The sequence below is a fragment of the Globicephala melas genome, chromosome 15 (assembly GCF_963455315.2).
Source record: "Globicephala melas chromosome 15, mGloMel1.2, whole genome shotgun sequence".
NCBI lineage: Eukaryota > Metazoa > Chordata > Mammalia > Artiodactyla > Delphinidae > Globicephala > Globicephala melas.
In genome coordinates this window covers 9,036,807-9,057,794 of record NC_083328.1, presented here as the reverse complement: position 1 = coordinate 9,057,794, position 20,988 = coordinate 9,036,807, and the positions used below count along the sequence as shown (strand labels likewise).

Here is a 20,988-nt window from a genome sequence, read left to right as displayed (position 1 = left end):
TTGCGAAAGCCCTGAGATGAATGGGCCTTTTCACTGCCTTCTTCTCTCAAGCCTCCTTTGTAGGGAGATGGAGGAGGCAACAAAGGAGAGATTTATCATCACGAGCCCGTCCAGCAGCTGTTTTCTTGTTGTCCCTTGTTTAACTTCTCTCAAGAGAGCAGAGCTATCTACCCAGCTAAGCAGGTGTTTAAGGCAGGTGATTTTGTTTCCATTAGTTTTCTGAAGTAACAGTAAACCAGACAAGAGGGTTATGTCATGTAGTCCTGGGGAAACTGCAACCCCGAGCAGCTAAACCCTGGGTGCAGCAGGACGGGGCGTGCCCACCCCCTGCTGCTCTGAAAACCTTCCGTCTCTCGCTCTCGGAATACTTGGAACTTAGCAGTCACCAACCATTCCCACCCTCGACATGTGGATCGTGTTTAACAATGTGTTAGATGGAAGGTGAGGTTGGAGGCTTTCAGGTTTTGGGGAGAAACCAGATTAAGAAAAGCATTATCTTCAACACCCAGATAAACCATTGCATTAATAACTATACTCACAGCTTCACGTTCCACGCTACTGTGAGGGAGGTGAACATATACCATGAAACATTTCCGTTTTCAATTTTAGGCTTAAGGCTTCCCAAACCTATGAATCTAACCTCCAGCCCTGGAGGGACCTCCCTCACTTCTGTGAGCTTCTTTGAGAAGGCCCACAGCACGTGCCCTCCCCCTGCACCACAGCGGCCCATCAGCTCCAGGAAGGAGGGTTTCTCTCCTCACTGTAGGCAGCATTAGTCACTGGGGGCCGAGGAGAAGAGCCCACCTCCTCACACAGATGATGATCTGACTCACGACTTCTCCACCTTACGATGGTGCAAAAGCGATACACGTTCAGCAGAAATGGTACTTGAAATTCTGGATTTTGATCTTTTCCCGGCCTAGCAGCATGCGGTCCCAGTGGCTCTCTTGATGCCGGGCAGCAAGCCAGAGCTCCTGATCGGCCCCGCAATCACGAGGGTAAACAACTGACACGCTGACAGCCGTTCTGAACCCAGACAACCACTCTGGTTCAACTTTCAGTACAGTGTTCAATAAACTGCATGAGACAGTCGACACTCTATTATATAATAAAACCAGGCTTTCTTTGGGCTGATTTGGCCCAACTGTAGGCCAACATCAGCCTTCTGAGCACGGTTAAGACCAGTGAGGCTAAGTTAGGGTGTTCTGGGAGGTTAGATGTATTAAATGCATTGTTGACTTAGGATATTTTCACCTTACAATGGGTTTATTGGGACATAACCCCACCGTTACAGGGAAGACCTGTACTAGACAAAATCCTGAAGCTTTTCATGCATCAGCCCTTTCCTTACCTTTAGTTTTCTCCTACTGTAGAGCCATGTGCACCAGGAGCAAACATTCGGTGACACATTTCTTTCTCTTTACCCAGGTAATCGCTGTAGTAGCTGTTGGGAGAAATACACAGTAGTTAGAGAAGGGCTGTCTCTGTGGGAGGTGACACCTGGTGGCTGGAATTCTCCACTCAGGTCCAGAAACACCAAAACTTCAGCAGGCCTTAAATCGAATCAGGAGTGAGTGGAAGCAATGCTGGGGAGTGGGGGGTGGGGGGATAGGGGAGGCTCCCGAGGGCTGTTCAGGAAGTCCTTGGACAAAAAGCGCACCGTCTGCAAAGATGGCAGCCTCGAAGGCCGGGAGCCGCTGTCAGTGAGGCTGCCCAGCAGAGTCCTGCCGAGCAACACCTCACACTCAGAGACCTCAAACTTACCTTGAGATTTTCCTGCTAAAGAACGGTCAGACTCCAAAATTTCTACACCTAACTTGACAGGATATTTATAAATACCAGAAAGGAAATTGCTAGAAAGTGTTAAAGGCATGAAATGCAAACAATGGGATCCAAATAAGAGGTACACACACCTCAGACCTTTTTTAATGGCAAGAAAGCTTTAACTAGCAATCTGGATTAAACATTTAAAAATGTTAACAGGAGTAGAAAAATCTCACCAATACAAAGGAACCAAAGAGCACCAAACAAACAAACAAACCCAGTGGTTATAATATGAAGTGATGGAATTATCGGTGATTAACTATGTTGAAATTTTCAAAGTTTTCTACAATGAACATGTAGCTTCTACAATCAGAAAAAGTTAGATTACTTCAAGGTTGGTATCCACATCACCTGAGTAAAAAGAGCGTCACCCTAGGGTATGACTAGACCCGAAAGAGCCATTTCACATCAAATCAGGATCTGCAGTCAGTTGAGAACAGCAGTCCTCAGCTGGTGGCGAGTAGGGAAGAATATCTGAAGAACACTGCCCTTTCTGCAAGTCACACTGGCCACCTCTTTAAGGTGCTTACTTCTGGGGCAGGACAGGGAGTCAGGCGATGGTCCAGGCATGTGTGGTTTGGAGGTCTGTCCTACAGCCGCCCTCCCTTCTGCCCCCCCACGGCCTGGGAGCTGTGGGTCAGAGTGCCGAGCACTTCACAAAGCCAGCTCTAGGGGGCGCTGCCTCCCAGCACAAGCCTGGCAACATCAAACAGGCCTACACCCGAGCGGGCAGGCCAGAGTGGTAGCCACACCACACGTTCCTTCTTCTGTTTGCACTCCTGCAAACACAGGTCTCACCTGGCCAGTTTCTTCAGCTCGTTATTGATGTCGTGATTGAAGGGCTGTTCCTTCTGGGCTCGGACTAGAAAATCCCGGGCCTTCTGATACTCAGTCATGAGGAGGCAGGCCTGTCAAAAGGACAAAATTTTAAAAGCACACTTTAGGAAAGACAGCACTTCTGCAGTGCCCAAGCTGAACACCACTGCTGCCTTTCTTCGGGCATTCATTCCCAAGTCCCTGCCCTCCAACTCACCTGTCCACATCGGAAGAGGGCCTTGGTGTTCTTTTGGTCAATGACTAGAGCCTGCTCTCCATAGCGCAGGGCCATGGTGGGTCGCTCCAGCTTCAGGTACGTAAAGGACAGGTTAAGGAGAACAAGCAGCTTGGCGGTCTCCACCAGGAGCTGCTCTTCAGCGGGTGCTGATCGCCGGTGGAGAAGCAACAAGGCCTGTGGAGAAGGAAAACAGGAGGTCAAGAGAAGGTGGTCTTATATATAGCAAACCCTAAGAACACACACACACATACACACAATTAGTGCTAAAAAGTGAGTTCAGCAAAGTTGCAGGACACAAGATCAATATATGAGAGTTAGTTGTATTTCTTTACTCTTGCAATAAATAATCCAAAAACGAAATTAAGAAAACAGCTCCATTTATAACAGCATCAAAAAGAATAAAATAAGTGGCAATAAATTTAAAGTGTAACACTTGTAGACTGAAAACTATAAAACATTGTTGAAAGAAATTAAAGAAGATCTAAATAAATGGAAAGACATCTCATGTTCACAGATCAGAAGACTTAATACTGTTAAAATGGCAAGAGTGCCCAAATTGTTCTACATTTTCAATGTAACCACTACCAAAATTTGCAAAAATGGACAAGCGGATCTGAAAATTCATATGGAAATTCAAGAGATCCTGAATAGCCAAAAAACATTAAAAAAAAAGAAAGAACAAAGTTGTAAGACTCATACTCTCTAATTTCAAAACTTATTAATTACCAAGCCAGTGTGATACCCATAAGGACAGACATATAGATCAGTGGAAGAGAACCAACAATGCAGATTGAGAATCCAGAAACAAACCTATATACATCTAGAGTCAACTGATTTTCAACAGGGTGCCACACCATTCAATGGAGAAAGAGCAGTCTTTTCAACAAATGGTGCTATGATAAACGGATGTCAACATGCAAAAGAATGAAGCTGGATTCCTACCTCAGACAGCATACAACAATTCACTCAAAATGGACCACAGACTTAAATCTAAGAGCTCAACTATAAGACTCTTAGAAGAAAACACTGGTGTAAATCTTTGTGGTCTTAGATTAATAATGACACTGAAAGCACAAATATCTAAAGAATAAATAAACTGGACTTCATCAAAATTAAAAGCTCTTGTGCTTCAAAAGCCACTATCAAGAAAGTGAATGAAGAAAATGACTGAAGGCTGACTGGTGTTTAAGAAAAATTACTGTAGGGACTTCCCTGGTGGTGCAGTGGTTAAGAGTGTGCCTGCCAATGCAGGGGACACTGGTTCGAGCCCTGGTCTGGGAAGATCCCACACGCCACGGAGCAACTAAGCCCGTGTGCCACAACTACTGAGCCTGTGCTCTAGAGCCCACAAGCCACAACTGCTGAAGCCTGTGTGCCTAGAACCCACGCTCCGCAACGAGAAGCCACCGCAATAAGAAGCCTGCGCACCGTATCGAAGAGTAGCCCCTACTCGCTGCAACTAGAGAAAGCCTGCGTGCGGCAACGCAGACCCTATGCAGCCAAAAATAAATAAATAAAATAAATTAAAAAAGTGTATATATGTCAATCCCCATCTCCCAATTCATAAAAAAAAGATATATGCACCTTACGTTCATTGCAGCATTATTTACAGTAGCCAAGATATGGAAGCAACCTAAGTGCCCCAAAATAGATGAATGGATAAAGAAAATGTGGTATATATACACAATGGAACATTATTCAGCCGTAAAATAGAACGAAATCTTGCCATCTGTGACAACACGGATGGACCTAGAAGGTATTATGCTAAGTGAAATAAGTCAGAGAAAGACAACGTCTATTGGCATTTCCCTCCTCTTCTAACAGAGCCTCCATTTCATTCAAAGCAGCAATGTACTAATTAAACCACACTTCCCAGCTTCTAATACATACACAGCTAAGGGCAAATGGACATTTACCACGGGTCTGGCCAATGAGATATAAAGGGAAGCTGGGGTAGGAGGAATTCTGGAAAGCTCTTAATATAAATAAACACACCAGACTCTTCTCCCTTCCCTTCTTCCTGCCCAGATGAGCACATGATGCTGCAGGTTGAACCACCATCTTGGGGGGAAAAAAACCAACAAAAACACGCTTAAGGGCAGCTGAGCAGAGAGACCTATGGAACCTGAATCCCTGATGGCTTTGTGGAACTGCTATGCCAGGCTTTGACTGCCTCCTTTCTTTCTTTAAATTTTATTTATTTATTTATTTTTGGCTGCGTTGGGTCTTTGTTGCTGTACATGGGCTTTCTCTAGTTGCGGCGAGCGGGGGCTACTCTTCGTTGTGGTGTGCGGGCTTCTCATTGTGGTGGCTTCTCTGGTTGTGGAGCACGGGCTCTATGGTGTGCGGGATTCAGTAGTTGCAGCACACGGGCTCAGTAGTTGTGGCGCACGGGCTCTAGAGCTCAGGCTCAGTAGTTGTGGCACATGGGCTTTGTTGCTCCGCAGCATGTGGGATCTTCCCAGACCAGGGCTTGAACCCGGGTCCCCTGCATTGGCAGGCGGATTCTTAACCACTGCGCCACCAGGGAAGCCCTGACTGCCTCCCTTCTTATGTGAGAAATATCACGTCTCTAGTTTATTTGAAAAACTGTTTTTCAGGATTCTGTGGTTTACAGCTGAATGCAAATCCTGAATGTTTAGTGTCACTATGCAAGTGAGACAAAAATCAGAACGCCCCTAAACTCTATCCTGTTTGCCTCTAGCACTTAGGGTGCAAAGTTTGGCACACAGAAAGTGTTTATAATATTTGCTGAATGCATCGCAAGGCCAACAGTGAATTCCTGTCAGCAAAACCTCCACAGGAAGCCAAATCACAATCAGAAGCTTGGTGAGAATGGAGTCACAATTAGATGAATCTCCACTGTCAGAGAGACGTGAAATGAAGATGGCAAATGGGGTGGAGAAGTCAGTAGGTAGAGAACCCTGAACTAGAAAGAGAATTTTAAAAACTTTTTTATTGAGAAACACACAGTTAAGTACAAAAGTAAGCATCCAGCTCAGTGGATTTTCACAGTCTGAACACACCCACGCAGTCACATCCAGACCCATGACCAGACATCACCGGCTCCCCACACCCTGTGTCCCCTCGCCTAGCCTCCAGCCCTCTGCCATGCGGAGTTTTAAGCAAGATGTTTCTTAACGGCTGTATGTGAGGAGTAGGGACAGAGACAAAAGTCTGTACCTTTTAAAGAAGGAAGTTTCCAGGGTCTAAACGTGTACCTTAAAGCAGTCTTACCCGTTTATATCTCACTTTGGCATCATAGAAACGATTTTGGCGGAAAAGGTAGTTGCCAAACTCCCGTTCAGTAGCTGCCACTTTTAGGACCTTCTGAAGTGGAAACTGATCCTGTTGCTCCTGAGGATCAAAGACAAGGACACCAGCAAGGAATCTGAACGCCACAATGCCAGTGTCGTTACAGCTGTCAGTTCTGCTCCTTTAGGTTAGGAACCTCTGTTCACTGCCACCTGTGTGCCGAGCACGGGGCTAGGTGGCTCTGCAGAAGTCACCTCTGTGAATCCCAACAGAAGCCACGGCAGGTCAGTGCCATTACTGCTCCTGTTCTACAGACTAGAGCCAAAATGAAGTCTACTAGTTTAGTCCTACCCAGAGATGCTCCCTAAAGAAGCAGTTTCTCATAGAATTAGAAACTGATGGAACTTGTCAAGCACAGAAGTCACGTATCAGGACAACCACTCATCCAGCAAGCATTTAACAGGTCTTGGTCCGCCCAGGGCCCTGCTGGTCTTTCTGGCCATGAGGCTCTACCCTTGGTACACATCAGAATCACCTGTAGAGCCTCTTTTTAAATAGATGTCCTAGCCCCACCCCCAAAGATTCTAAATCAGTACACGAGAGTTGGGACCCAGGTTATCTGCAAGAACCTCTGCTTTGTGGAAAGATGAGAAAAAGGTAATAACTCTCACTTGAGGTGGTGACAGTTTAGCTGGGGAGATGTCATATACAGATGTGAACCTGGGGTGGACATCTAAGGCCACACGTATAGCCAGGGTGAGACACCGTAACAAGGAATGCATGTGACTGCTGACCATCAAAAGCCTTGTCTCTACGGGATGAGTTAAGTGAAAGGCTACAAAGGAGAGGCAATTTTTAACTTATGAAGACAGAGGCCATCTGTCCCAGTTTGCCTGGGATTGTCCTGGTTTACACCCAATGTCCTGGTATCCCATCTGGTTAATAGTACCTCTCACTCTCAAGGGTCCTGGGTTGGACGATAAATTATATGATCACCTTAGTTATGAGCTATCAGTGCTCGACTTGCTGGGAACCAAACAGTGTTGAGAAACAAACGTTCCTTGTCTTTCAGGGAGAATTGGCAAACAGTGACTGAAAGGTCAGTTCAGCCTGGTGGTCCGTAACAAACCCTTGGCCTAACACATGTACCCACACACAAGAGCCAGCAGAACTAAGACAGACGCATACTAACAAGTGGCGGGACACTCCCCCGCTCCCCACCGCCACTCGGGAGGCTGGGGCGGAATCTGGGGCTGAGGATCTTCAGCAGGGCAGGATAATTACCCAAAACACAAACCCATCCCAACTCTCTGTCAAGTGCTGACATCTGTGCTCCAGAACTTACGGCTGAGAGGACACAAAACTTGTCTGACTCAGCAGAATCCAGGAAGTCAAGCAGCTCGATCTCAAACAAGACGGTAGCGTTTGGGGGGATCAGGGGAGGACAGCCCAGCATTCCGTAAGCGTAGGTCGGTTTGAACAGAAACCTGGCCACCTCTCCTCTCCGCATGCTCAGAAGGCCCAGCTCCATGCCCCAAAGTGTGATATCTGGAAGAAGGGACGAAAAATACATGGCGGAAGCTTGCCCAGTACCCTGTCCCAGTGCTATCCATTTCCTCCCCCTTCACGTCCACATCTCTCCACAAGTATCCCAAGCCTTCTGCACTGTGGTCCCAACTCACTTCTCAGCCTTGTTTCCCCTCCACCCCCAGACTCTAACTCCTCCAGGCTCTGCAGCATTCTGGCCTCTACGTCTCTGTTCACGCAGTTCCTTCTTCCTGCAATGTTGTCCTCCTCCCCCAAGGCCCAGCTTCTACCTTGAGTGAACCCTTCTTCAAACTTCAGGGCTCATTTCAAATGCCCCCTCTACCATGAAGTCTTCCCAGCTGGAATTAACTGTGCCTTCACTAAGCACTCCCATAAAACACTGCTTATGCCTCCCAGGAGCTCCATGAGGTTAGTTCTGGAGTGTGTCAATCTCCACCATACTGGCCCCAGCCTTTCTAATCATCTGAGTACATCCTCTCTGTTCACCCTGCCTTGTAAAAGAGTCATTCAGTAGATTTGTACTTAGTAAACTAACAAAGAAGAATGCAGCACCCCATGTTTAAGTCAGGATGCAAAGGTTACCTTCCTTGCCAGGCAGGCCATCTCCCAAATACCTCGGTCTCGGGGGAATGTGGAAGACAACGTTTAGCAAAACCCAGCCTCAGAAAAACCAACTTGAAGACTCAGTTCTCTGGACAGCTTTCCAGTCCTAGGGCGCTGCCCTGCATCAGTTCCCCAGGCTGCGGCGTCTTTTCCAGCTCCTTTTCTGAACTTACCCTCTCCAAGTTTCATGAGCCGAGGGGTTTTCCTAAAGCAATTGGAATCAAAAGGCTTGTCCATGTGCTCCAGATACCCGGAATATTTCACTAGGACAGAAAAAAGAGACAGTGGGAGGAAAACGGACCAAAGGCACTCACACCTCCACATCTCATCTCTTTGTCACACAAAAGCCATGTGAGCACCAGATGCCCTTAAACTGTCCCACACCCTGAGCCATAGGAGAAACCTTCGCTCAACGTCTGGATGCCGGCCCTCTGGCCCTGAGGTTGAAGAGCTGGGCTGGGGGGCCTCCCAGAGCCCCTTGTTCACAGTGGTCTCACACTAAGGGGTAGTGAGTTCCCTCGCTTATCCCTTAAAACCCGAGGAACTGCCAGCACTAGGGCATCGCCAGCCTCTCAAGGGCAGACGGCACCCAGGGCCGCACGACATACCGAGCACCGAAGCGTCTGGTGTCACCAACTCTCCAGAACCCTCTCGGATGACATCCTTCAGCACGCCCCGGTCCCCGGAAAGGTCCAGCATCCTTTGACTTAACCGCTGGTACCGAGACTTGTGGGGAATGAAACAGAAGATCTCAGAGTCCTCAGCTGACACCCGACTCCGGCGGCCCCGGCTCCTGACTCCCCAGCGCCCGGGCCCTCACCTGGCTGGAGGCGTCGTCCCTTTGCAGGACTCCCGGGCTCCGGGTGCTGCCCCCCATCTCCGCGCGGCCTTCCTCTCGATTCCGCTGTCTTCTCCCAGCGGAGACTCGGCCTCCCCTTTTTACCCTGCCGTCCGCACCCCACGGCGGCAATCCATTCAGGGACCGCGAGGAGGCGCTCATTGCTCCACTCCAACCGCAGCCAACCGCCTGCGGGCCCACGCCGGGGCTGGGTGCTGGGGAGTGGGTGCTGGGGGCTGGACCACGCGCCAGGGGATGGCCGGCAGGGCACGTGACAGGGCACGTGGTGGGGGGCGCAAGGAGCTTGATCCCGCGCGAGTTGAGGGCTTGCAGGGCATGATGGGAAACGTAGTGAGGACCCACGGAGCATGACGGGGCACGTGGAGCGTAACTGGGCACATTATGGGGGTGTGCAGAGCAAGATCAGGCATCCGGTGAGGACGCGAAGATCATGACGGGGGCCCGTGGCAGGGGCGTGTGGTGGCACGTGGCGAAGGCGCAAGGAATGGGACACGCAGGTGGTGAGGAGCAGCAGTGGGGCACATGATGGCCAAGCTGTGGGCACGTGGGCGGCAGAACACGCTGGTGGGGACAAGGCCCCAAAGACGGTGGGCTGCTGGAGGGCTCAGGCCTCACAGCCGTGGGTTATTTCTACCCTCCGTCCTTCTCCATCGCATTCAGGGGAAACGTAGACGCAGACAGGACTTTAAAGTGAAACTGCCCAGTTCCCGAGAAAACAAGGTGATGGCCCTCACCTTCACAGCACCGGAGCTGCAGAATCTGCAGCACCTGCGCTCTCGTGGAGCAAAGGAAGAATAGCCCTGGATTCCATCCCCTCCAGCCTGCCCCCTGCGTCCTTCCACTCTTGCCAAACCGAGGACTGGACGCCTTAGGCTATTCTCTTTCTCCTGCACCTGCCTTGCCTCGACTACAGATCGTTTCCTTCCGCTTATATGTGCCCCCAGATACCCTGCCTTAAAACAAACACGCCTCCCTTTGTCCCAAATGTCCCCCGCTGCAACAGGTGGTCTCATTCCTACTCTCTGTGGGAAAAACTTCTCAAAAGGGTTGCTGCAAAGGCTTTCTCGGCTATTCTGTCAACACCTCCTTACCCTCCATTTTCTTTTCAACTCACTTCAATACCACTTTCCCCTGTTCCACGCCACCATTCTTCTGTCGTTGCCAAATCCGTCAGATGCCTCTTTGTCCGCAGGTTACTGGACTGTTGTCAGCATTTGACGAAGCTGACCTGACTGACCTTTAAATGCTTTTCTTCTCTTGGCTTCTGTATTTAGTTTTCTTTCCCTCTTGCAATAGAGGACCACAAAACTAGCTGTTTAAATCAACACCTATTTATTGTCTCACGGTTCTGTGCGTTAGAAGTCTGACACCAGTCTCACTGGGCTAAGATCAAGGCATCAGCCTCACTGGAGGCTCTGGGGAAGAATCCACTTGAAAGCCCATTCAGTTTGTTGGCAGATGCAGGTCTCGGCCTGAGGTCCCCAGGTCCTTGCTGTCAGCCAGCAGTGACCCTTAGCTTTTAGAGGCTACTCTGTGGTCCTTGCACGTGGGCCCCTACATCTCAGAGTCAGCAACAGCATGCCAATTCCTTCTCAGGCTTGGAGGGAATATTATCTGATTAATATTCTTATAGGCTTTCCTCCTCTTCTGCTGCATCTCCCTCTGAGTCCAGACAGGGGAAGTTCTCTACTGTTAAAAGGTCATGTGATTAGATTGGACCCACCCAGATAATTCAGCTCCATGACTGTAATTACATCTTCAAAGTCCCTTTTGCCGTGTAAGGTAGCGTATTCACAGATTCCAGGAATTAGGGCATGGGTATCTTTGGGGGACCATTCTGCCTGCCACACCTTCCTGGTCACCATATCCTCCTGATTTTCCTCCTACCTGTCTGGCTGTCCCTTCTCAGTCATCCTTCTCTTCCTGACCTCTAAACATTAGCAACCTCAGGGCCCTGTCTGTGGACCCCTGCCCTTCTCTATTCCCAGTCCCTGAGAGAGCCCAACCATTCCCAGGTTTAAGTATGTGATACACCAGGACAGCCTAGAGCCTCCCCTGGGAACCAGAGCTCTAGGTGCCTGTGTCCAACTGACTTTTTCAGTGGTTCTCAAAGTGTAGTCCCCAGACTAGCAGCATCAGTGTTGCCTGGGAACTTATAAAAATTGGGACAAAATTGTTGGACCCCTCCCTGTACTCCTGAATCAGAAAGTCTGGGGCCTGGGCCCACAGGTTTCTCTTTTAACAAGCCCCCATGTGATTCTTGTGTCTGCTGAAGTCTGCAGACCACTGGGCTACTCAGCTGCTTCACCTGGTTGTCCTCAGTCAGGCATCTGACTCTGGATTCTCCCGTCTGCCTTTTTCACCTTGATCTCCTTGGCATCACGATCCACCCACCCAGGTGCTCTAGCCACTGTGATCTATTATCTACATAGCGGCTAGAGGGATCTTTTAAAAATATAAATCAGATCATATCCCCTTGCTTTAAAACCCGCCAATAGCTCCCACTGCCCTTGAAATTAAATCCAAACCTTTGCCCTGGTCTACAGGGCCCTCCCTGCCAACCCCTCTGACCTCATCTTCTGATGTTCCCTCTGGCTTAACTGCGATCCAGCCACCCAGGCCCCCTCTCTGGTGGATCTCACAAATATGGTTGACCCTTGAACAACAGGGGTTTGAATTGCGAGGGTCCACTTATACGCAGACATTTTTCAATAGTACATATTACAGTACTGCACCGTCCGTGGTTGGTGGAATCCATGGGTGGAGAGGGCCAACTCTAAGGTGTATGAGAATTAACCCCACACTGCTCAAGGGTCAATTGTACAGAACTCTTTCCAGCCTCGGCCTGGGCACTTGCTTACCCATTGCCTGGACTGCCCTCCTTTCAGGTGGCTGGCCTCTTGGTATCCTTCAGTTCTCAGCTCAACCATCCCTCCTGAAAGATTGTCCTGCCCCCTTCTAGAATGCACCTCACAATCCTGCCACTCCACCTCCCTCTTTCTTACCACATCATTTACTTCCTGCATAGCATTGAACGCCATTATATTATCTAGTTTATTTATGGCCTCACCCTACTCCTACCCCCATATATTATAAAATCCAAAAGGACAGAAGCCTTGTCTGTCTTGTTCTCTAATGGATCCCTAATACCCAGCCTAGTGCTTGACTCATAGCAGGTTCTCAATAAATATTTGTCCAATTCAATAAAATTGGCTTTCTACCTGCCTATACCAGACCTTGGTCTAGCTTGTCACTGGGGTAGAGACCTCACCCCGCTGACAGACACGGGTGCTTAGGCCTGCAGGGGTCGTGGCCTGCTGATCCAAAGCTCCTTGTTTCTTAACACTTCTGGAGACCCTCACCCACCCCTGTCTTTTCCATTCAGTGAGTTCCCACCACACGGCCATGATACGAATAGTAGAGTATGACCATAATATTTATTAACTATACAACAAAATGACATTGAACTTCTAAACCTTCGAAATAACCTTAATAAAAATGTTTGTAATTCAACAATATTGAGTAAGAGAAGTTGGACACAAAAGAATACATGCTATGTAATTCTGTTTATTTGAAATTCAAAGCCAGGCCGCATTAATCTATGATGATGTAAGTCAGGATAGTGTTAGGGGTTCTGAATGGGGGATGCATTAGGAAGCCTCTGGGTGCTGAAAGTGTTCTGTATGTTGATCTTTTTTTAAATGTTTACCAGTTTATGGTAAAGGATACAGATGAACGGCCATATGAAAAGGTATATAGGGTGAAGTCTGGAAGGGTCCAAAGTGTAGGAACTTCTGTCCCCGTGGAACTGGGGTGCACCACCCTCCCAGCACATGGATGTGTTCACCAACCCAGAAGCTCCTCTGTATCTTTGTTTTATAAATTTATTTAATTTTTGGCTGCGCTGGGTCTTTGTTGCTGAGCGCGGGCTTTCTCTAGTTGCAGTGCACGGGCTTCTCATTGCGGTGGCTTCTCTTGTTGCGGAGCACGGGCTCTAGGCACGTGAGATTCAATAGTTGTGGTGCACGGGCTTAGCTGCTCTGCGGCATGTGGAATCTTCCCGGCCCAGGGCTCGAACCCATGTCCCCTGCATTGCCAGGCGGATTCTTAACCACTGCGCCACCAGGGAAGTCCCGCTCCTCTGTATCTTGACCTTGTGAGTGAGTATACACATATAAGTTGTACTGCAGCTGTGTAGTTAAGATTTGTGCACTTTATAGAAGTTATACATCAGTTTAAAAATCTAGGTAACTAAAAATACCTTCATTATTCTAGAGAGAGAGAGGGAGAGATTGAGATTCAGAAAGAATTCTGTCAAAGCACGAGTCCACTCCCGTTTGGGGTCTGTGAGGTATGAATAAGTACCCAGTCCCTCTGTCTCTGCCCCTCCCCCATGCCTGGCCAAGGCAAGCACCTGAGTATTGCCGCTATCAGAGCCGGCTGAGCAGAGGCTGCCTCCCCGGTCCCGTGATATGGCCTAGTTCCACCTGATTCTGAGTGACCTTGAGGACAGCAGGGTGTTTCTGGGAAAGGGGAGGAGGAAAGGAGCAGAGAATAGGTAGAACTGGTGTCCAGCTACAATCCCCAGATCTCTGCACCTGCTGTCCCATCCTGGGGAGAAGAGAAGGCGGAGCAGATCAAGTCGATGATGCTGGTGTGAGGCCCCGGTGGGGGGCTCGGCGGATCCCGAGAAGCCAGGTAGTCCAGTGTGGGGTTCCCCTGGCCCACTGCCGACTTCTGGTGAGACGCCAGTCAGTTTTTACAGAGGAGCAGGGTGGGAGCTCAGGAGACAACTCTCCAGGGTCCCCGACTCTCTGGAACAGTGTTGTTCTAAGACAGAACTCCGCTTTAGAATGGCCTGGAGGTGTCAATTGTCAGTGCAGGTTTCTGGGGTTCATTTGAGCTGTGTGAAGGGGTGACTCAGGAATTCTATTGTAACTCTGCTTCCAACAGCTGCTCGCCAGTTTGAGAACTGATCTAGAAGGTGGGAAAGACCTTGGCTTGTTTTTGCTCTCCAGTTCTAGGTCAGGACACCTACTGGGCTGGAGCTTGCAATATTAGTGTCACTCCATATGACCCTGCAGATGGCCTCTTTCATGTTTACCTCCAAATCCGAGTTAAAAGTGTTGACTCCGGGACCTCCAACTGACCACACTTTTCATTTAAGCCCTTTGTTTTAAAGATGGGAAAACAGACCCAAAGTCATAGCGGGTCAGGACTGGAATCAAAGACTGGCGTCCTTAACAGCCTCTCCTTTCAGGGCCCTTGGGGACTGGGGGCCAAAGGAGTGGAGAGAGCAGGCTCCAGGGAGGCCACCCTGGGCTCCAGCAGGCTCCGTGGATGGCGTGGCAAGTGAGCGTGCCCGAGCTGGAGGACCGCCTGCAGTGCCCCATCTGTCTGGAGGTCTTCAAGGAGCCCCTGATGCTGCAGTGTGGCCACTCCTACTGCAAGGGCTGCCTGCTGTCCCTGTCCCGTCACCCGGACTCGGAGCTGCGCTGCCCCGTGTGCCGGCAGGAGGTGGACTGCAGCAGCTCCCCGCCTAACGTCTCCCTGGCGAGGGTGATCGAAGCCCTGCAGCTCCCCGGGGACCCTGAGCCCCAGGTCTGTGCGCACCACCGGAACCCTCTCAGCCTCTTCTGTGAGAAGGACCAGGAGCTCATCTGCGGCCTCTGCGGCCTGCTGGGCTCCCACCAGCACCACCGGGTCACGCCTGTCTCTACCGTCTACAGCCGCATGAAGGTGGGCAGCGAGGCTGCTGGGGGGTGGGGAGCCGGGCCGCCCCTGGGGACACAGAGCCGGGTCCTGAGGCCTTGGGGCCATCGCCCGGCACAGAGGGGTCCAGGGTCAGCCTTGTTCTGGAGCAGAACTTGCGGAGCATTTGCTCATCCACCGATCACCTGTTGAGCAGCGGCTCCAGTCTCCAGGTGCTGGGGACTAGGTGACCCACCGGATGGAGAGCCCCCTGCGTCACGTGCTAGCCCCCTCCCCTGCTTTAGTCTTCTCTGTAGCCCTCATTAGATTCTTGAGCGCTCAGGGGACTGCACTCTCAGGCAGGTGAAGACAGGGACTTTGTTTCATTCCCTGGGATATTTCCGTGCCTAGGACCGTGCCAGCCAGGTAGTAAATGCCCAAAATGTATTTGTGGAATCAATGGATTCCTGCCTTCATGGACTGTTCCCTCAGAACTAGCAGATCACTGTTTACGATGAAGAATAATAATAATGATACCATCTTAGGTTAGTCTATTGATCTAAGGTTTATGAAGAGTGGGGTTATTGTCGTACTTGCAAATGAGGAAACAGGCTCCGAGAAGGTAAGGGTCTTAGTCAAGCTCATACAGTTTGTCAGTGGCAGAGCTAGGACTCACCAAGGCCAGTTTTCATTCCCCTGGCACCAGATCAAGGAAGGACAGGAAGGGCTTTTGGAAGTAAATTGTAAAAGGGTACCTGGCCCAGTGTTTGGGTGGGTGGGCGGCTTTGGGCAGTAAGGATGAGGAATGAGGAAATTCAGGGGAGGGGGCAGGACGAGGGAAAAGCATTGAGATCCGTAGACAGAGGGGCCCCTGGAAGCTGTTGCAGGGCTTTCCTGGCTGAGTGCTCTGGGCAGCATTTCTTTGCTCCTTCAACCCTGGGAGAGAAGTAGGAAAGGTGCACAGGGCCAAGCCAGGTCGTCCACCAAGTTCCCCTACCCACAGGCATTTCCTGGGCATCTAGTATGTGCTAGGTGTTACACTGGCGCCCATGGTACAGCAGTGGGCGAGAAGTTCACCCTGCACCAGAGCTCACAGTCTGGGGGTCTGACAGAGTCCCGTGTGTCAGGTGCTGCTGTCAAGGTTAAGTGCAGGCAATGGTGAGACCGTCTGGAACATGGCTCCTGCGTGGTCTCAGGTGGTCAGGGAAGGCTTCTTGGAGGAAGTGGACTGGTAAGCCGAGACCTGAACCATAAGGAGGACTTGAAAGGAAAAGAAAGGGAGGAAAAGCATCCTAAGTATAAAAAGAGCGCGTGCAAAAGACCAGGAGGCGAACAGCGTGGCACATTTGAGGAATTCTACATTGTTCCAATAAGCACGAGGGAGAGTGAAGTGAAGTAAGCGGGGGTCAGGTCATGAAAAGGCCTGTGTGACATGAGATGGGATTAGGGGTTTATTCAGAGAACCAGGGTTGGAAGGTTTTAAGCAGAGTCGTGATGTGGCTCGATCGAAGGTTTTAAGCAGAGTCGTGATGTGGCTCGATCGCTCTGCCAGAGGATAGATTGGAGAGTGAGGCTGGGAGTAAGAGATTAGGAGTAATCTACATACAGGCGGTCGTTGAAGCCACAGGTGTGGAGAAGACCAACCAGGAGAGTCTGCAGGAGTGATGGGGAAGATGATGCCCCCAGGAGCATCAGGACTTAAGATTTGGGTAGAGAGAGAACTCTGAAAAGGAGCCAGAAGGAATTCACTGAGGGAGCGGGAAGTTGGCTGAATGTAGCCTCCAGGAAATCAGAGGAACAGAGCATTTTGACAAGAAGGAAATCACTTGTGTGAAATGTCTGCTGATTGAAAAGAGCCTGTCTGGTTTAGCAGTAAGAATTGGTTATCTTGGCAAGAGTAGTTTTAGGGGAGTGTTAGAGGAGGAAGCCAAATTGCAGTACAGTGAAACTGAGTCGAGTTTTATCAGCAGAGGGCTGCCTGGCAGAGGAGGAGACTCCTGGGAGCCCGTCATTTCTGGCTAGGAGCTGGGAGGGCTTGGGTCCTGCTTTCGGATGTGGGTTTTTGTGATCTCAAGACTCCTCCGTGTGCTGCAACTAAGTTACGTTCCATTATCAGATCTCTTTCATGCATTCCTGTTTTCTCCTATTGATTGGGATCTTAAGATACTTTATTTATTTGCATAATTCTGTTTCCACTCACTGTGGCCCAGTTGATGAGAAGGAACTAGTCCCATCTCTCTTTTCCTTGGGAGGGTTACCACTGGGATGCCCTTCTCAGGCTCCTATGAGATCGGATGCCTTGTTATGGAGAGCAAGGACTCTGTGTTCATTTATCTCCATGCTGGCTCTATTTTTTTCTCAGCTCCCTTCCGGAAAGGCTCTTGCAGCTGACTTCTGCTTGGGCACTGTCTAAGCCAAAGATTCTGCGCACTCCATGGGCACAAACCAGCAGGGCTGCATTAGGTCGTGCGGCCAGTTGGTGCTCTAGGTGGTTCTGGTTGGATCCCTAAGGTTAAGTCAGATATGGGGCCAGGGCAACCTAGGAGAAGTTTACTTCAGCCTGGGAGGCCCTAAATCCAGGCTGGGCCCAAGCCTGCTGGAGATGGATTCAGGTCTTCATAGGGAGTGGGGGGTCACCAGGTGACCCCTCCCTGGGCCATTGCATGCACCATTGGCTTCACTTGGGGCCAGCCTTTCTGTGATGACTCCTGATGAAATGCCCACTAATTCTGGACCTTCTGGTGACCAGCAAGTTTCCCAGGTGGGTTCCCTACGGGCAGCACTCCACGCAGGGAGTGCTGACTTCAGATTGGCAGTCGCCCCACTTGGATGTTGTGTGGTGACTTCTGGTGGCTGTAACGACGTGTAACATCTCTGTCCACGGCATAGAGAGTGATGACGTGGAGATCCGTCCAGGCAGTCCGTGCTGTCAGTGTGGAATATTCTTGAATAGCCTTTCCTATTCTGTGCTTGTGGCCGTCGGGCTGCCCCCGGGAGCTGGGGGTGGGGGGTGGGGGTGAAGGGGTCGGCGGCTTATGGGGCCTGTTGCCTCCAGGAGGAGCTAGCAGCCCTCATCTCCGACCTGAAGCAGGAGCAGAAGAAGGTGGAGGAGCAAATCGCCAGACTGGTGAACAACAGGACCCGGATTGTCGTGAGCGCCCCGCCCCTCCGTGCCCTCCCCTGGGGCCGGCCACCCGCCTTCCCTTTCCTGCAGAGCCCAGCTCTAATCTGTCCTTCACAGGAAGCCATGCCTTCCATATAAAGCCAGAATTCAAAGCATTCCAGGGTGGGGTGGGGGAAGTGCAAAGGCTCTTGGAGGAATTCAGCACAGTTGTCAGGACTGTCGCCAAGTTGGCTTGTGTCCTCCATGTCCTTGAGACTGAGATAACCTAGAACCCAAGTCCTGGAGGTAAACAGCTTAACACGTGGGCATGACTGCCCGCCCTCCGCCACCTGTGGCTGCTTGACATTGACAGCCTGGGCAATGCCCTCCTAGTACCTTAGAGCACAGGCACGGAAAGGCTTGAAGCCCTTGGTGGCTGTCTGCTTTTCCTAAATGCGGGGCACTTGGGTCTGGGAGTCTGTGGAGCCTGGGCCCTACAGGTAGTCATGAAACGAGCAGGAGACTGGCATCCGTTGAAAGTCAACTCAATTAATCTTCCTCATCCTGAAGAGGGAGCCCGCTTCACCCCGTCTGATGGAGGCAGAACTCAGGGTCACACGGGGAACCCTTGTTATCTCACTCCAAAGTCTGCTCTCCAGGGCCTTTCAGACTTTTTTTCAGTTGTGGAACCCCGTGATAAAGCAAAATCTTACGTTCACACTTGTTAGCAAAGATGGGCAAAAGGAGAGCCACTGTGTTGGAACTGGGAGCTGGGGGCCCAGCCTCTGCCCTGCCACTGTCGTCCTCCCCCTGGGGCCACATCCGGGATCCCCAGGCACAGTGTGTGAACACCTGGCAGGAGTCAGCCCTGGGACTTGGGTACCAGGACCAGCCCGGTCAGAAGGCCCGAGCTGCCAGGCTCTGGGGACGCCGAGGTCAGCCATGGCTCCTGCCTTGACCCGCCCTTCCCTGTCCCAGAATGAGTCTGATGTCTTCAGCTGGGTGATCCGTAGTGAGTTCCAGGAGCTGCACCGTCTGGTGGACGAGGAGAAGGCCCGCTGCCTGGAGGGGGTGGAGGGTCACACCCGTGGCCTTGTGGCCTCCCTGGACATGCAGCTGGAGCAGGCCCAGGGCGCTCGGGAGCGGCTAGTCCAGGCTGTGGGTGTGTTGGAGCAGTTCGGCAACGAGAGTCACCATGAGTTCATCCGGGTGAGTAGACAAGGGAGTGTCCCCTGTGCCAAGGCCACTGGGGCTCCAAGCGCCTCCCCCTTCCTGTCGGCTTCCGCATAGCCTCGTCCATGCTCTAACCCTCCTCCCTCTTGTCTTCCAGAAGTACCATGCCATGGCCTCCAGGTAATAACCTCGGAGGGCACTCTCAGCGAGGGCCTGGTGGCTGCGGGCATGGGTGTCTCATCTCCACTAGATCCTCCCTTCAGTTTTACTGGTGCCGGGAGCAGCTGCCCACATCTGGTTCAGTACTGAGCCCAGGGAAAGTGACAGCCTTGCCTTTAGGGGTCTCCAAGCCTTGTGGGAGGCGGCGGCGAAGTATGGTTACATCACTATGGGCACCTAGAACAGTAGAAGTTCACACAAGCTAAAGAATTAACACAGAGGGGGAGGTGACTGGGGGGAGATCGGCAAAGACAGCGCACAGGTGGGATGGCTGAGAAGGGCAGAGGACAGGCGTTTGCCAGGCACGCTGACTCACGTGAAAGGGTAAAGTGTGTGCAGGTTTGGAGTATTGTGAGAATTTCAATATCATGGGTGTAAAGGATGAAGCAGAGCAGAACAGGAGATGAGGTGGGTGATGGTGGTAAGGAAACATGCACCATGGCTTGTAGGAAGGGGTTGGATCCATGTTCCAAACCCAACAAATGAATCACCTGTGCAGTTCCTGAGCCTTCCTCTGCCACGTTTATGAGAGTCTCCTTGTTTTCTCCAATTTCCCTTCGTCTTAAGGACAATTTGCTTAGGAGCATTGACTTAAATGAATGGACAGAGGATCTGATTGACTGAGTTTGGTTTCCACTCCAGCTGGAGCTGGGGGCCGGGGTCACCAGATACAGAGAAGTGGTCCTCAAACAGTGCATCAGAACCACCTGGAGGGCTCAATTAAAACAGAGGTCACTGGGCCCCAGTAATGAGTTCTGATTCAGCAGGCCTGGGGTGGGACCCAAGACAATTTGCATTTCTAACAAGCCCCCAGGTGCTGCTGCTGCTCCCAGACCTGCACTTTGAGAGCTACTGATGTAGAGTGTTTCCCCTTCCAGGAAGGAGGCAGGTCCTCAGAGGGGGGCGGGTACATGGTGGGCATCTTCAGTGCACGGTCTTCTGAGCTGTGGCTTGGCTGGTTGGACCTGCGTCTGGGTGAAGGGCTGGGGTGCACGGTAAGCAGCTCCACCATCACTGTGGACCTTTGCCCCCAGTGCAGAGCTCCAGCAGGCCCGGCCCCTGGAAGGCACGTTCAGCCCCATCTCCTTCAAGCCAGGCCTGCACCAGGCTGACATCAAGCTGACTGCGTGGAAAAGGCTCTTCCGAAAGGTTCTGCCAGGTGAGACCCCACCCACCCATCCTCCTTCCAGTGTATGAGGTGCAGAGAACTGGAGTGGGGGCTGGCACAGCTAACGGTGAGGGCGCGGTGGTGGGCTTCCGCCAGCAGGGGGAGCTCAAGCCCCGTTCCATCTCTTACTAGTGACTGGGAGAGTGGTGTAATTTTTGAGCCTCAGTTTCCTCATCTGTAAAGAGCCCACCTTGCTGGGCTGCGTAGTTTCTAAGTAGACACGTGTGTGTGTGTCTGTGTGTGTGTGTCTGTGTGTGTGTGTAGTTTAGTACTTAATAAATGGCAGCGGCTGCTCTGCCAAAAAATAACTCGGACCTTTAACTCCTTCATTACTAGCACATAAGATCAATCAATAGACTGATTTCATCCAACAAAGGCACAAACAGGGTTGATATAAGATCAAAAGGGGGAAAGGGGGGAACAAAACCTGCAGGTAATCTCTGAACCATGAATGCTGTTTGCACGTTTTAGGTGTAAACTGCTTAGCTGGC

General features: G+C 50.9%; 2 protein-coding genes across 3 annotated transcripts in view; one reads left to right on the top strand and one right to left on the bottom strand.

Moving 5' to 3' along the window:
- The window catches only part of TRIM50 (tripartite motif containing 50), a 46,147-nt gene that overhangs the window by 22,703 nt on the left and 2,456 nt on the right, over window positions 1-20,988 (top strand). Inside the window, exons 3-7 of the mRNA XM_030872021.3 lie at window positions 14,404-14,882; window positions 17,890-17,985; window positions 18,916-19,146; window positions 19,268-19,290; window positions 20,364-20,488. Of these exons, the coding sequence (XP_030727881.1) occupies window positions 14,484-14,882; window positions 17,890-17,985; window positions 18,916-19,146; window positions 19,268-19,290; window positions 20,364-20,488 (874 nt within the window). The 5' untranslated portion in view covers window positions 14,404-14,483. The remainder of the gene's footprint in view (window positions 1-14,403; window positions 14,883-17,889; window positions 17,986-18,915; window positions 19,147-19,267; window positions 19,291-20,363; window positions 20,489-20,988) is intronic.
- On the bottom strand, window positions 1,354-9,161 carry FKBP6 (FKBP prolyl isomerase family member 6 (inactive)). 2 transcript variants are annotated; one of them, XM_030872128.2, is made up of 8 exons: window positions 9,105-9,161; window positions 8,893-9,010; window positions 8,458-8,547; window positions 7,479-7,681; window positions 6,116-6,235; window positions 2,858-3,052; window positions 2,623-2,732; window positions 1,354-1,444 (listed from the first exon to the last, which is right to left on the bottom strand). In XM_030872128.2, the coding sequence occupies exons 1-8, from the start codon at window positions 9,159-9,161 to the stop codon at window positions 1,354-1,356; spliced, it is 984 nt and encodes a 327-aa protein (XP_030727988.2). The 2 variants fall into 2 exon arrangements, with proteins under 2 accessions (XP_030727988.2, XP_030727990.1); XM_030872130.1 differs by lacking the exon at window positions 8,458-8,547.

Coding starts and splice junctions, on each gene's coding strand:
- FKBP6 (XM_030872128.2), bottom strand. CDS start 9,161: ATGGGGGGCAGCACCCGGAGCCCGGGAGTCCTGCAAAGGGACGACGCC. Junction 8,548..8,892: donor ACCAGACGCTTCGGTGCTCG/GTATGTCGTGCG, acceptor TTTCTGTCCTAG/TGAAATATTCCGGGTATCTG. Junction 6,236..7,478: donor AGTTTTGTGTCCTCTCAGCC/GTAAGTTCTGGA, acceptor TTTGATCCTCAG/GAGCAACAGGATCAGTTTCC.